The sequence below is a fragment of the Paramisgurnus dabryanus genome, chromosome 3 (genome assembly GCF_030506205.2).
Source record: "Paramisgurnus dabryanus chromosome 3, PD_genome_1.1, whole genome shotgun sequence".
NCBI lineage: Eukaryota > Metazoa > Chordata > Actinopteri > Cypriniformes > Cobitidae > Paramisgurnus > Paramisgurnus dabryanus.
The window spans coordinates 2,196,454-2,211,350 of NC_133339.1; the positions used below are offsets into that span (position 1 = coordinate 2,196,454).

The 14,897-nt window shown below is 45.1% G+C and overlaps 1 protein-coding gene across 1 annotated transcript in view; it reads left to right on the forward strand.

The window, feature by feature from the left end:
• LOC135733733 (Fc receptor-like protein 5) overlaps positions 1 to 14,213 on the forward strand; it is a gene marked incomplete at its 5' end in the record, with an annotated part of 237,936 nt that extends 223,723 nt beyond the window's left edge. Inside the window, 3 exons of the mRNA XM_073813736.1 lie at positions 13,670 to 13,690; positions 13,916 to 14,005; positions 14,107 to 14,213. Coding sequence (XP_073669837.1) covers positions 13,670 to 13,690; positions 13,916 to 14,005; positions 14,107 to 14,213 — 218 coding nt within the window. The remainder of the gene's footprint in view (positions 1 to 13,669; positions 13,691 to 13,915; positions 14,006 to 14,106) is intronic.
• Between the last annotated feature and the right edge of the window lie 684 nt (positions 14,214 to 14,897).

Genomic DNA, 14,897 nt, shown 5'->3' on the forward strand with positions numbered 1-14,897 from the left:
TTGAATTGTAGTTCTTAACGTAGGTTTGAGAGGAGCCTAAACATTCAGGTCTATCAGTCATCATGATGGGGTATATAAGGCAGCCTCCAGCCTCTGGGTCAAGCTGCAGTTTTTCCGGCATTTGGCCGGCCCGTTCCTGGAATCACGTCTCCACGTGACGAGCTCCAGCGCTCCGATCAACTGGGAAATATTTTTAAATACCACTGCCACAGCAGTATTTTTAGTCCCCACTCTCACTACCGCGGTAGTGATGTCAGGGGTAGTGTACACAACTTTTTATGCAGTCCGGATGTTTTTTTACTTGACAACGCCTGGTTTGGGTTAGGAAAACGCAAATGGTTTTGACAACGGCGGTGTCAGGTGCATCTGTTATTTCAATCTAGGCATGTGTGATCGACCAAAACAACAATGGTGGCCTACAGGACTGTGCTGCCCTCGACTCCGCATTTAATTAACCCCTTTCCCACCATAGTTACAAATACCGGAGATTTTCAATTGTAGTGAAACTTACCTCATTGTCAATTTAACCAAACTGCTCGTTTTCTCCGTATCGATTGTTTATTCACAGCTCCGCAGAAGAATGCGCTCTCGCGTTGTTCTTCTATCAAGGTAACACCGCACTTCATTTGCCATCACCTGCATACTTGATAGGATGGTCTCCGCGGATGGGCGAGGAAACTCGTGCTTTGCTCCGCAGTGCAACAGCGTGGTCCGCAACGCAAGCCCCCGCTGTGGAAGGCGTTCATAGTCAATGTGCTCGCTGTTGCACTATTCTTTGACCCGACAGGGGGCGACTTGAGCAATCCAGTGCAAAAAACCAACACAAAGGAAAGGATAGAAGTCGTCATTTGGATAGAACAACCCTGTTGCTTGTAACTTCAAAGCTTGACCTATATATATGAGAACATGAATAAAACCACAATCACCCAAATGTCTTTATAAAACATTATTATTTCATTTCTGTTTTTACTTAACAAACCATGCAGAAATCTTAAGGTTTGTATCCAGTGGTATATTCAATACAAATATTAGACAATAATTTTGAGTCATACATAAATTTATTTGTTTTAAATGCCAAGTTTCCATACTTTAAGAGTGTCAGATAAATAGTATGCATTGTTTTGCATGGATTGATCAGAGAGATACTAACGTTACAGGCTTGCCTGCTCAGACAGAATCGCCTCGAGATCGGTTAACTATTGTTTAAAACACTGATCTTTTGGCCGTGTTGTCGTGATCTCTACCGCAGTAGGGATCTCAGTCTGCATTAATCCAATTACTACCATCTTTTTCTCTGTTACAGAAGCGATTTCATTGCCACTTGCACTACCGCAGTATGCCAACCCACTTTCATCAACAGGCCCGCCTAATAATTATACAATGTTTTTTTGTTAATGTTTTGCCTTGACATTGCTTTCAATATAATTTCAAAGTTGATTATAACATCAACAGAAATATGATTTGGTCGATGAATTATCAAATCATCTATCCAATCGATATCACTTTGTTTATGTAAATGAGGAAGAGTCCTATCACTCCCCCGTTAAATACGGCGTACCTCAGGGATCAGTTCTAGGTCCTATCCTATTCTCTTTATATATGTTACCTCTAGGAGACATTATCAGGAAACATAACATAAGTTTTCACTGCTATGCGGATGATACCCAGCTTTACATCTCGTCACATCCTAGCGAAATCCACCAGTTTGCTAAGCTAACAGACTGCATTAGTGATATTAGGGACTGGATGGCACATAACTTTCTTATGCTAAACTCCAATAAGACTGAGATACCTATTATTGAACCAAATCGCTCCAAACATATGTCAGATTACAAGTTGCCCATAGATGGCTGCAAGGTGGTGCCATCTTCCACGGTTAAGAATTTAGGCGTAATGTTTGACAGCAATCTATCTTTCGATAGTCATATCTCCAACGTCTGCCGCACAGCATTCTTCCATCTTAGAAATATCTCAAAAATACGCCATATGCTGTCTGCATCAGATGCAGAAAAGCTTATCCATGCTTTTATGACCTCTAGAATAGACTATTATAACTCATTACTCGGGGGATGCCATGCAAATCAGGTAAACAAGCTACAGCCGGTTCAAAACGCCGCCGCTAGAGTACTTACTCGATCTAAAAAGTATGACCACATTAGTCCAATTCTGGCATCTCTACACTGGCTACCAGTTAAATATCGCATACAATTTAAAATATTACTAATCACCTACAAAGCCTTAAATGGCCTAGCGCCCTCGTATATTAAAGAACTACTATCAGAATACAATCCACCACGTAAACTGCGATCACAAAATTCTGGTTACTTAATTATCCCTAGAATATCAAAAGTGTCTAAAGGTGGTAGATCCTTTTCCTACTTGGCCCCTAAGCTCTGGAATGATTTACCAAATAATGTTCGAGTATCAGACACAGTCGAGCAATTTAAATCTAAACTTAAGACATTCTTCTTTAACAAAGCATTCACATAGAATGTCCAGTAAATGTACTTTTCCCGCAGTAGTTATTTTGTCTAGAACAAAGCACTCACATACCTCATATGGGTAATTTACTCTTGCCGCAATAGTTAGCCTGTCTGGAACCGATCTGAATTAAACCACTATAATGTATGACAGTTGCATTACATGCGAACGGCCCCTACGCTAATAGAATTCTGTTTTTGTCTCCCTGTCTCGTCCTCGACCCCGAGGACAATGAGACAAACAGACCCAGTTCCTGTTACTGTGAAGGACATCGCACCACTGATCTACTGGCTGTCCTTCAACGTGATGCCCAACCGATGCGCGACCAACGGCCACCGGCTGAACCAGTTTAATCCGCTTACCCGATTCCTATCCCTACCATGTCTATATATTATAAATATAAATATTAATTTCTCCCAAGGGTTTTTTGTCCTTCTAGGATTTTTTCCCATTGGGTTTTCTCCTAGGGGTTTTTTAGTCCCAGGTAGAGTCAGCCAACTTTGGCTTAACTTAGCACTTTACTGTATACGTTACATTATTAATATGCTCGCTTACATGGTTTTTTATCCTTAGCCGCTATATTCTACTTCTTATACTATGTATTGATTTTCAATGTTCTCCTCTACATCTACTCATGTAAAGCTGCTTTGCAACAATTAACAATTGTGAAAAGCGCTATATAAATAAATTTAATTGAATTGAATTGAATCCTTAGGCATTTGACCCTTCGCCGCGAGCTTGATTGGCAGGCGACCTGACCAATTATAACACCGATCTTTTCGCCATTTACAACTTTTGTCCGCAAGACAAACCACAGAGTATTTTAAAACCTTAAGCACGCTACACAATTTTAAGTGGTTCTTCGGTATTGTTTCTTATCGCCGCATAATAAATCTGATATCAAGTCATTTAAGCAATATCACGCCGTGAAGTTGTCATGCTGATAAACTTTATAGACTTTACGGACTAAAGAAGACTTGTCTGGAGTAACTCATAGGCTACCTCGTAGCCACACTCCAGGACTTCATCCCTAAATGGCTGTTTCTGCTAGAATTTTATCAGGAGTAAAATTTTGATTCCCCCATTCCCTAAAACTGTGGTTCCCTTTCAGTCGGTCACTACGACGTCACGTCGTGACCGACGAATTGGGAACTCGCTTAGAGAGACCAATCTGCTTCGTATACTACTAAAACGCCAATGAACTTGGCATTGAGATATTTGCATAATGCTGGCGCCGCCCCGCCAGGTGCCTTTATAAGCAGCAGGTGCAAATAGGGAAAATAGCTTTTTCGCTTCGAAAGCCGGCTTTATCTGCTACTGAGAAGCTACTTTACTCTGTTGGGATTTGATTGCTGAAGTTGGTTGAACTAGCAGTATCACAGCGGACGCTTCGCTTATTCCACGGCTCTACATCTGTTTATTGTTTTGAGTTTAGTGTGTGCGTTGCCTTCCTGTGCGCTCATCAACTAAGCATCTGAGTGAATTTCCCTAAAAGAGTGATACGAGAGAGCTTTGTGCCTTGTTAAAGGCAGCCACTCTCTCGTATATGCGGAGATCAGCGTCCTTTTCAGGATAGCTTTTCGCCGTGCGATCTTGGATGCGAGAAGTATAAGGGTTCCAGTGACGGTCACGAGCGCTGTCTTCGTGCTCAGGCATCGAGCTCTCCGGGGCTGCGCTCGTGGAGAGTTTCTGTTCTCTCTGTGAGAGCATAACCCTCTTGGATTGCGGAGACGACTGTCGTTTCTACGGGAACGCTGTCCGCGCCTTTGCAGTGCTGACGCCGCCATGGTGCGGCTGTCAAGCGCTCGCAGGGCGCCCTTCGCGTCACTACGCTGAGTAGGACGGAGGATGCGTCCTCCACCTACCGGCCTTCTCATCCTCAGCCGGTTGAGGCTCCGGTGGAGACTGCAGAGTCGTGTTCTACGATGTCTGCCGAATCCATTGGACCTCCTTCTGGTCCCGTCACTTCTGCAGCATCAGAGGGGTGTCCATTTTTCCTCCGAGGCAGAGTCGTTCCGGAGATGGCGGCCGTGCCCGCGAGCGGCGGAGACGGTAGAGTTGGAAAGGTTAACCCCTCTCCGCCCGAACCGTCCCGCCCACATGATTGGTACTTCGGAGCTGCTCGGGCCTCTCGGTCCTCTCCTCCTGTGCCTTTCTTGCCCGACGGCACGAAGAGCTGACGTGATTTGCGGCCGTCCGGCCGTTCAGCTTCACCCCTCACCTCCCTCACCAACGGAGCCGCTAAGGGCGGGGACCCCTTCAGTGGAGCGGGATGCGTTCCTGGAGGGACCACCCAACCCTTCCCTCCCGTGTTTGTAGACAGTCGTCCGGTCACGGACGCTGCCCATCAGGCATGCCGGAGAGGCGGCTTCGGCCCTGCACGCAATAACGTTGCTGCAGGCTCACAAGGATTTACGAGGGAGCCCGCGACCTTCAGTCGTGCGATGTCCACCACAGTGGTTCAAGATCGCCACCTTTGGCTGTGTCTGGCTGACATGACGGACGCAGACGAGAACAACTTGAATGCTCCTGTCTCACAGACCGGCCTCTTCGGCGAGCCAGGGGAGTCGTACAGCTCCGCTGCGCAGACTGAGGCGATCTCCTAGGTCATGCCCCGGCGGAAGAGAGCTGCCCTTGGTCCACCACGCCGGCTCCTCAGTCTGCCTCTCGCCGTCGGCGTCCTGCGGCGACCACCTCCGTTCCCCTCCTCGGACCCCATCTCGGCAGCGCAGGGGAACCGGTCGTCAGCAGCTCGCCCCGCCCGCTTAGCCGCTTCCCGTGAAATTCGGGAGTTTAAGTGGCCAGTGAAGGGCGACCCGGATTGGCAGAGGATCACTCTTCAGGAGATGGAGCTCCTTCCCCCGATAGAGGGTCGGGTGGAAAATCCTTGGTTTACATATGTTCCACCGGCTGTTTCGCCGGTACCCACTTAACCACACATAAGAGTGCATTCCTCTTCCCTCTCTAGGTCTCCGGAGGATCGAGAGAGCCGTGAGCGGGTACACACCAGCTCCCCTACCTCTCCTCTATCGCCAGCGGGTGACCTGAGGAGTCCGAGCTCTCCGCTGAGGAGACCGGACCACCAGCACCCTCATCGGAGTCTGCGCTCTCCGTAGAGGAGACCAGATGACCGTTACCCTCAGCGGGCTCAGGTCAGTGTCACACACACATACTGTAGATGTTTATGCTGTCACAGCAGACGCACCGGCAGTCCCACCTGTCTCGCTTCGCTGCCCCACCGCGGGTACTTCGGTAGTGTCGTTATTTCTCCTCGTACGGTGCCTGGGTGCTTGGCTTCAGTTCCCAGCCCGTTTCGTTGGGTTTTACGCACGATCCGCCTCGGTTACGAATCCGGCACACCCCCAAAATTCGGGCTTTCGTTTCACTGTAGTGAAAGCGTCCGATGCACATGTACTGCGTGCAAAGATCGATATCCTGTTGGCGAAGGATGTTCGAGCCGGTCCCTCTTACCGAGATGATGATGATGATAGGGTTTTTCCAGCCTTTATCTCATAGTACCCAAAATACGCGGCGGGTTACGATCGATTTGATTTACGCACCGGCTCTACGAAGGTGTTCTTTTTGGATGATAACGCCGAGGCTCGTATTTCAATATTCAGATCGGTTTGCAGCCTTAGACCTGTAAGACATGTACTTATGTGTCCATCTCCCCTCGCTTTAGACCGTTTTTTCGCTCTGCGTCGTGGGGTGGGCATATTAATACTAAGTACACCATTCGAGCTGTCTCTCTCTCTCTCCGTGTCTCCATGTGTAGTCACGGCATTAAGATATCAGAGAGAGAGCGTTGTTCGCATTCTGCTTTTTTCTACGTCGACTTATAATAGCCCGTTCTTGGCAGACGTGCGCGAACACAGAGAGTTAATGCTTCGGCTTCTCGCTCGTTTAAGTCTTCAGGTCGTCTGGGAAAGAGCAACTTTGCCCCGTGCAGAGGATCCTTTTTCTCAGTATGGAAATAAGACTCGATCGACTAATTGGCGTGTTTAACAAGAGCGCGCAACCAGTCAGTTCTGACTTGCCTCGGTTTAATTCGAGGGAAGTACGCGGTCCCTCTGAAACAATTTCAGAAGCTCCTGGACATATGACAGCATGCTGCGGCTGTGACGCCGCCCGAGCTGCTTCATATGAGACCGCTTCAGCATTGGCTTACGATCGAGTCTCGAGGAGAGCGTGGCACACCGACATACACCGTGTAAACATTGCACCTGCGTGTCATTTAAATTTTTCCCTGTGGTAGACCCGGCATTTCCGATAGAAGATATGCCCCTGAGGGGTCTCCTGGCATTCTGTATATTGCAATGCCCTCAGCACGGGATGATCAGCCACGTATGACGGGCTTGCAGTCTCAGGGGTGTGCATAGCACCCCAACTGCCGCGAGCGGTGCGCTGTATATCTGGGACTTGTACGCTCCGCTATGGAGATGCGAGGGAAGGATGTATTAGCCGACACCAATAACATTGCGACTGTTGCGTTATTTACCGTTAAGGCGGTTTTGCGCTCTCGTCACCTGTCGCATCTCGCTCGTCATCTCCTCCTTTGGAGTCAGAAGCATCTGAGGTCCCTTCGTGCCATTTACATCCCGGGTTCGCTCAATACAGCGGACGCGCTTCCCGAGCTGCGCCCCCGGCGAATGGCGACTCCACCTCCAGACGGTCCAGCTAATTTGGAAGAAGTTCGGTTGTGCGTAGATAGATCTGTTTGCGTCGCCGGACGATACCCACTGTCGCCTATTTTATTCACTAACCGAGGGCAGCCTCGGCGTGGATGCGTTGGCACACAGCTGGCCGCGGGGGGTGCGTAAATACGCATTCCTTCCAGTGAGCTTTATTGCGCAGACACTGTGCAAAGTCAGGCAGGACGAGGAGAGCCTTTTATTAGTCGCCCCGTACTGGATCGGGTTTCAGAGTTAATGCTCCTCGCGACAGCCCCTCCCTGACGATTTCCCCTGAGGAAAGACTTTCTTTCTCAAGGAAGGGGCACATTATGGCACCCGCGCCCCGACCTGTGGGATTTCCATGTATGGTCGTTGAGCGCGCGCAAGGTTTAGGTGATTTATCGCAAACGGTATCTAACACCATCGACGCGGTTCGAGCACCGTCCACAAGACGGGCTTACGCGCTTAAAGAAACCTTTCTCGTCACCCGGTGCTCTTCGCAACGCGAGGACCCCAGAGAATGCCCATTAACATTGTGCTTTTATATCTTTAACATAGGTTAGATGGTAGGCTGTCCCTCCGCCATTAAAGTTGATATCGCCGCTATTTCTGCTCATCACTCTCTTATCAACGGCAGATCAGTTGGCCAGCACGATTTAATTATTACATTTAAGAGGCGCTCGCAGGCTAAACCCCTCGCGCCCTCCTTCTATTCCTCCCTGGGACCTGTCCATGGTGCTGAAAGCCCTGCAGGCCCCCCCGTTCGAGCCTTTGCAGTCTGTGAGTCTGAAGCTTTTATCAATGAAAGCTCTGACCCTGCTAGCATTGGCCTCAGTGAAGAGAGTAGGGGATTTACATGCATTCTCTGTTGACGACTCGTGCCTTCAGTTTGGTCCTGCTGCCTCAAGTGTAACGTTGAGGCCCAGACCAGGTTACGTGCCCAAAGTTCCCACCACTCCCTTCAGAGATAAGGTGGTGAGCTTGCAAGCGCTGCCCCCCGGAGGACGCAGACCCAACCATGGCTTTGTTGTGCCCCGTACGCGCACTGCGACTCTACGTGGTTCGCACGCAAGGCCTCAGGACCTCAGACCAGCTCTTTGTTTGTTATGGTGGCCAGCAGAAAGGGAAAGCTGTCACTAAGCAGAGGATGTCTCATTGGATAATTGATACTATCGCCCTGGCTTATAATCTTCAGGGTATTCCTTGCCCCTTTAATTTGAGAGCGCACTCCACACGGAGCGTTGCCTCATCTTGGGCTCTGGCTCGTGGTTCCTCGCTAACAGACATCTGTAGAGCTGCTGGTTGGGCGACACCTAATACGTTCATTAGATTTTACAGTGTTCGTATTGAGCCTGTATCCTCTCGTGTTCTTTCCTCACCAGGGGGAGCACGGAGAACAGTCTCACAGGTCGGCTTGCAGCCTCCATCTGATGCTTCATAACTGTGTCAGTATGGAAGGCCTTCAGAACAAAAATGCGTAATGGTTTGAATTGTTCTTCCTCCGCTGCCTTGGCAGCCTTTGTTGCGGAGCATTGGCTGTCAGCCTTCACTAGCTGCATCCTCGCGAACCTACGTGTTGGCTCGGGCTCCACATTGTGTCCCACCGGGTTCCTTTGTGAGTATTTTTCCGTGGGGTTAATCCTACTAGCCCACGTTTCCCTTAGCAGAGCACTGCTTTGCTTACACAGCCACGGCTGTCATTTTACCTCAACTACGGTTGACTTTCGCCCACCATTAACCCTTAAGACGGGTGGTGGCTTCCGCAGCGTTCCTATCCCGCTCAGGTAGGGCGCTTCCCAGTTGCTGGCACTTCTGTGGGGTTAAAGGAACATCTAGTGCCCGGCCTTCTGCCTTAAAACCTAATTCTCCTCCTCCTTAAGTGGAACCGGAGGGCTTTACGCAGACACTGGAAGAGGTCAGCCCCTAGTGGCGTTTTGATAGGGATTCCCAATTCGTCGGTCACGACGTGACGTCGTAGTGACCGACTGAAAGGGAACGTCTCGGTTACGGATGTAACCCTCGTTCCCTGAAGGAGGGAACGGAGACGCCACGTCCCGTCGCCACAGGTGCTGCCACCTGCTGTTAAGGCCGGTCACACTTCCGGCTTTCTCAGCGAAAAGAAGCTATTTTCCCTATTTGCACCTGCTGCTTATAAAGGCACCTGGCGGGGCGGCGCCAGCATTATGCAAATATCTCAATGCCAAGTTCATTGGCGTTTTAGTAGTATACGAAGCAGATTGGTCTCTCTAAGCGAGTTCCCAATTCGTCGGTCACGACGTGACGTCTCCGTTCCCTCCTTCAGGGAACGAGGGTTACATCCGTAACCGAGACGTTCCAACACCCAGACGTACAGAGAGCATATTGTTAGAGTAATTTATGCTAGCTTGAATGAATTGCCAAAAGTAACGTTTATGCATACCGATTTTTGCTTTCTAATGATGGAGCGAATAGAGAGCTGTCCAGCATCACGGAAGACATTCTAGCCATTCTATGGTGATTCCCAAACTCCATCGCATCAGGTGACGCACAACTTTCCATTTTGATAATTATATTTTACTTAACCCATTAGCAATATTGTCATTACTTCATTAATGTTTAAATGAAAACGAGTGTAACAACTATCATACAAGTAGTTCATCATCAAACAAGCTTAAATGAATTTAAAGAGTAACTAAACCCCTGGTCAGAGCCTGACTCCAGCCACTGGCAATATTTGAAAAATGCAAGAAAAGTGGGCAGATCCCAACGCAGATAGAGGGGACGAACTAAGCTCGTACCAAGTGTATGGTGAGATCGTTACAAGGGCGTGGTGAGCTTGAACCTGCTTACATCACAAGTTATTTTTTGGACCCAACATCCAATAGGAAAATTCAACTGCAGTAGCCACCGTTCAACCTGAAGAGGGCAGCAATCAGACATTTTTACACCATATATTGTAGTATTGATTTATATCCAAATGTCAAAAAAGTTACAAAAATCAATAAACAGCACCAATAAAGCATCAATCTTACAGATCATTAACTAAAAAAAGTTGGTTTAGGGTTTAGTTACTCTTTAAAAGGTATTGAACAGCGAATATGGAACGTGTTTTGTCCAACATTGGAATGAGCGCTTCTGAGTCAGCATCAAAACAGCATGAGTAAAAACGCTTAGTAATTACAAAAGTAATTTAAATTAAGGTTGCCAGGGACCGAATCTTTATAAAGCATGTAGTAGAGCCCTGCGCTGGCTAGCTGTTTTTCCAATCTCACCCACTCTCGGTGAATCGTTGACCGTTACTGGGCATCCGTTCGACTCCCGCCTTCACCCGGGAAAAAAGTCACTGACGCAACCCCCGTGCGCTTTTGATTGGCAGATAATCCGTGTGCTCTTCGTATGCTTTATTAGCAAATTTCCTGCTTGCATCTAGTCTAACAGCCTTCTGTTACTATCAGCAAACAGCAAACTTTACTATCCAACTTATACATTCATATGCTCTTTCCAGGTTTTGTGTCTATATTTATATACTATAAATCCAAATTTTAAATGAGCGCAGTTTCCCAACATGAACTTCTTGGGTAATATTCAACCCAGAGGCAAAAAAATATGGCAAACACGTAACAGTATTATTATTCCACAACTAATTGTCGTGTCACCAGAAACATTATTTCCTGAGGCTCAGAAAAAATCAATACAGGATGCGCAACAGCATTTTAAAATCACCCAGGGTGCAAATGTTTTAAGCAATTAATTATAACGAACAATGGTATTGGTGTACCGAAACTTTCCGTATGCCACAACCAATGTCTTGAAATTTGTACTGTAAGAGTTAATAAAGAAAACTTCAAAGAAGTTTTATTTTAAGAAGTATGAGGGGTGAGAGTGAGCTTTTCCGCAGTCATCGACAGGCCTGGCATTAATTTATAAACTTCTGACTCCTTACTTGGCCTTTCTTCTGACAATTTTAGCAAAAACTTCTGAGAACCGATCACACAACAAAGATTACAAAGAGTAAACGAAAGAGACACCATCATTGCGCTCCCAAACCAGGACACAGTCAATCAGTAATGGCTGATCTGCATCTTTTGTGTACGTGTGTGCGTCTCCGCGTACCTGTCAATATGCAGTCGGCAAAACGTGATTTGCTCTTGCGATTGTAATAATCTTGATGCTTTGTTATAGTGTTTATTCGCTTTTGCGCAGAAAGTGTCAATTACACGATAATTTTATACACAGAATGAGTGGTCAGCAGCGCACTGCAAACAGTATATGTGTGAAAGTCCCAACTTTCCCGATTGCTACTCCGCGATAGCTCAAATACATCTCAGGGATGTCTATTTGATGTATTTATTTTCGTCTGCAAGATGTAATTTTTGATTATTTACACATCTGCAATACGTCTGCAAGATGTTAATTTAGAATTTATAAAAAGTGCTCTTTCTAAGACTTTTATTAGATGTTTTTACTCCACAGTTGTTTTTTCCAGAGCTCCAGATCCTTAGAACACATCTTACCTACGTGCTATCTAGCTGTCCAGAGGTGCTTCTTCAAGCACATTACAGTGCTGTGATAGCCGTAAGGCTAAGTGAATAACGTCTTTGGACTTTTAATAAAGTGATTTTGTCCTGCTCTCACTACCGCTGTAGTGATCCTAGTGGCTTGTGCTCTCATTCAACAGTCACTGCAACTTTCTCCCACCACTTCAACAGTGACCGAGTCATAAGCCGAAATTTTGCAAAGCATTATTCTGTACAACTTTGCTCACTCAGCAGTGATTTCTTCACGCTCGCATATATTGCATTAGTGAATCATCATCATTCCCCCAGAAGCCCCAGGCCACACGCTTTCCGTCTACTTCTACAGAAGTCATAAGCTGAAATTTTGCACGGCATTATTCGTTACAACTCTGCTCACAGCCTAAGCAGTGATTTCATCACGCTTGCGTTTACGCATTTGTGAATCACCATCGCTCCCCCAGGAGCCCCTGGCCGTGCGCTTTCCATTAACTTCTGCAGAAGTCATAAGCCGAAATTTCGCACCGCATTATTTTATACAACTTTGCTTATTGGCATTGCAGTGATTTCCTCACGCTCTCACAAACACATTAGTAAATCACCTTCGCTCCTGCAGAAGCCCAAGGCCACTCGCTTTCCGTTAACTTCCGCAGAAGTTATAAGCTAAAATTTCATGCCGCATTATTCGGTACAACTTTGCCCAGTGCCTCAGCAGTGATTTCATCATGCTTGCATTTACGCATTAGTTGAATCACCATCGCTCCCACAGAAGCGATTTTCATTAACTTCCGCAGAAGTCATGAGCCGAAATTTTCGCACTGCATTATTTGGTTCAACTTTGCTCACTGCCTCAGCAGTGACTTCATCACACTTGCACTAACCCATTAGTGAATCACCATCGCTCCCGCAAAAGAGCCCCAGGCCGGGCTTTTTCCATTAACTTCTGCAGAAGTCATAAGATGTAATATTGATGATATTCTACCTATTTTTGGGGGGGATAGAGAGGATTTTAATACTAATCTTATACGTCTTGATTACTTGCAGGCACTTTATGTCCCTCAAACATTATTTTTGGGGGTTGAACTTGGGGCTTGAACACCGGCCTCAGGATCGCTCTCTCTGAAGGTTTAAAGCTCAGCTGCAGAGCTCCCTTTGAGGACAGCAAGCCAAATTTGTTTACCATTAATCATTAAGATCTGAATGCGCAGGCGAACTATTGAAACTTTATTCATTACAAGAGATGGTCATCTTTATGATCGTTATTAACATTAAAGTTTTTCCTGTGTTTTTGAAGCTATGTTTGTGTTTACAGTGCGCAATATAACGTGTTCAGGTTTCGTGTATAAAAGAACTCAGTATTTTTCAAACCATTGACTTATTGCTGTTTTCACTGTCCTAAAAATAGGATGATGTCTTCCTTGTTCTAAGAAGTCCCTCCTTACATATCGAGTTCTGATTGTGTAGTTTGTTTTGTGTGTTGTGATTGTACAGCAGCTTAGATTAGCCTGAGTGGTTTGAGCTTAGCTAGCGACTGACGTATTCCTATGGGAATACTTCTGGGAAGTAGGGGGCTGAAGTCCAAACCAACCTTTCGCTGTAGGCTTTAAAAAGCTAGTTCTGTTAAAGAAAATGTGTTGCTTGGCATTAAACTTTGAGCTTTATCATATTGCAGGCATTATTTATGCTCTAACACCAACATTACACGCTAACTAAAGATTGAACAATGGGATCACAAAAAAACATGACCTTTACGGGTCAAATCATTTTCCTTTACAATGTCTTAGGCTGAGAGGAGAAAACTTTTAATCATTTCTTTATTCTTTATTATAGACAATGAAAGTGAATCAGCTGATCACATCTATGCTAATATTAAACTGAAATCTAAGAAAGAAATGAAGAAAAAGAAGAAATACAAGAAAGGTAAAACAAAACAATATTTCTATGAAGGCATAAAGCTTTGACAAATGTTTTTTTTTACTTTATTCATTACAAGAGATGCTCATCTTTATTCTATTACAACAGATGATAAAGACACAAGTGCAGGTATGTATTGATATCATTTAATGTTTTTTATCTCATGACAATAAAACAATTTTAAGGTTAATCTTTTCCTTTAGCATTGTCTCAGGCCGGCCACAGTGATGTTATGTATTCACAGGTCAACTTCAAGAAAAATAAACTTAAGAGCAAATGTAGAAACTACCAGAGGAGTAAAACTAAAGACTGAGAGGAGAAAACTCTTAATCATTTCTTTATTCTTCATTGTAGACAATGTAAGTGAAGCAGCTGATCACATCTATGCTAATATTGAATTGAAACCAAAGAAAGAAATGAAGAAAAAGAAGAAATACAAGAAAGGTAAAACAAAACAATAATTCTATGAAGGCTTCACAAGACATAAAGCTTTAACAAATGGTCTTTTAAACTTTATTCATTACAAGAGATGCTCATCTTTATAGACTATGAAAGTGAATCAGCTGATCACATCTATGCTAATATTGAACTGAAACCAAAGAAAGAAATGATGAAAAAGAAGAAATACAAGAAAGGTAAAACACAACAATAATTCTATGAAGGCTTCACAAGACATAAAGCTTTAACAAATGGTCTTTTAAACTGTATTTATTACAAGAGATGCTCATCTTTACAGACAATGTAAGTGAAGCAGCTGATCACATCTATGCTAATATTGAACTGATATCTAAGAAAGAATTGAAGAAAAAGAAGAGAGACAAGAAAGGTAAAATGAAACCTCATGGTCAACAGAGATCTGAACATTTAAATAAAATAACTTATAGCATTTTCATGCTTCAATAACATGCTGAATAACAGATGTGGCTTTCTGTTGCTTTTATTCATCCAAAAATGAAAATTATGTCATTGATGACTCACCCGTAAGAACTCTGTTCATCTTCAGAACACAGTTTAAGATGTTTTAGATTTAGTCCGAGAGCTTTCGGACCCTCCATTGAAAGGTCCAGAAAGGTAATAAAAACATCTTCAAAGTAGTCCATGTGACATCAGTGGGTCAGTTAGAATTTGTTGAAGCATCAAAAATACATTTTGGTCCAAAAATTAGGATTTTTTCATTATTGTCTTCCTTTCCGGGTCTGTTGTGAATCCACGTTTACAACACTTAATTGATGCTGCTGACGTACGACGCTGCTGACGTGTTATCTGGTGCGCCCAAGCTTCGTTTACAGTCTGAGGGATTAGGACATTCGCAACATGCACATGCACCATTTTTAAA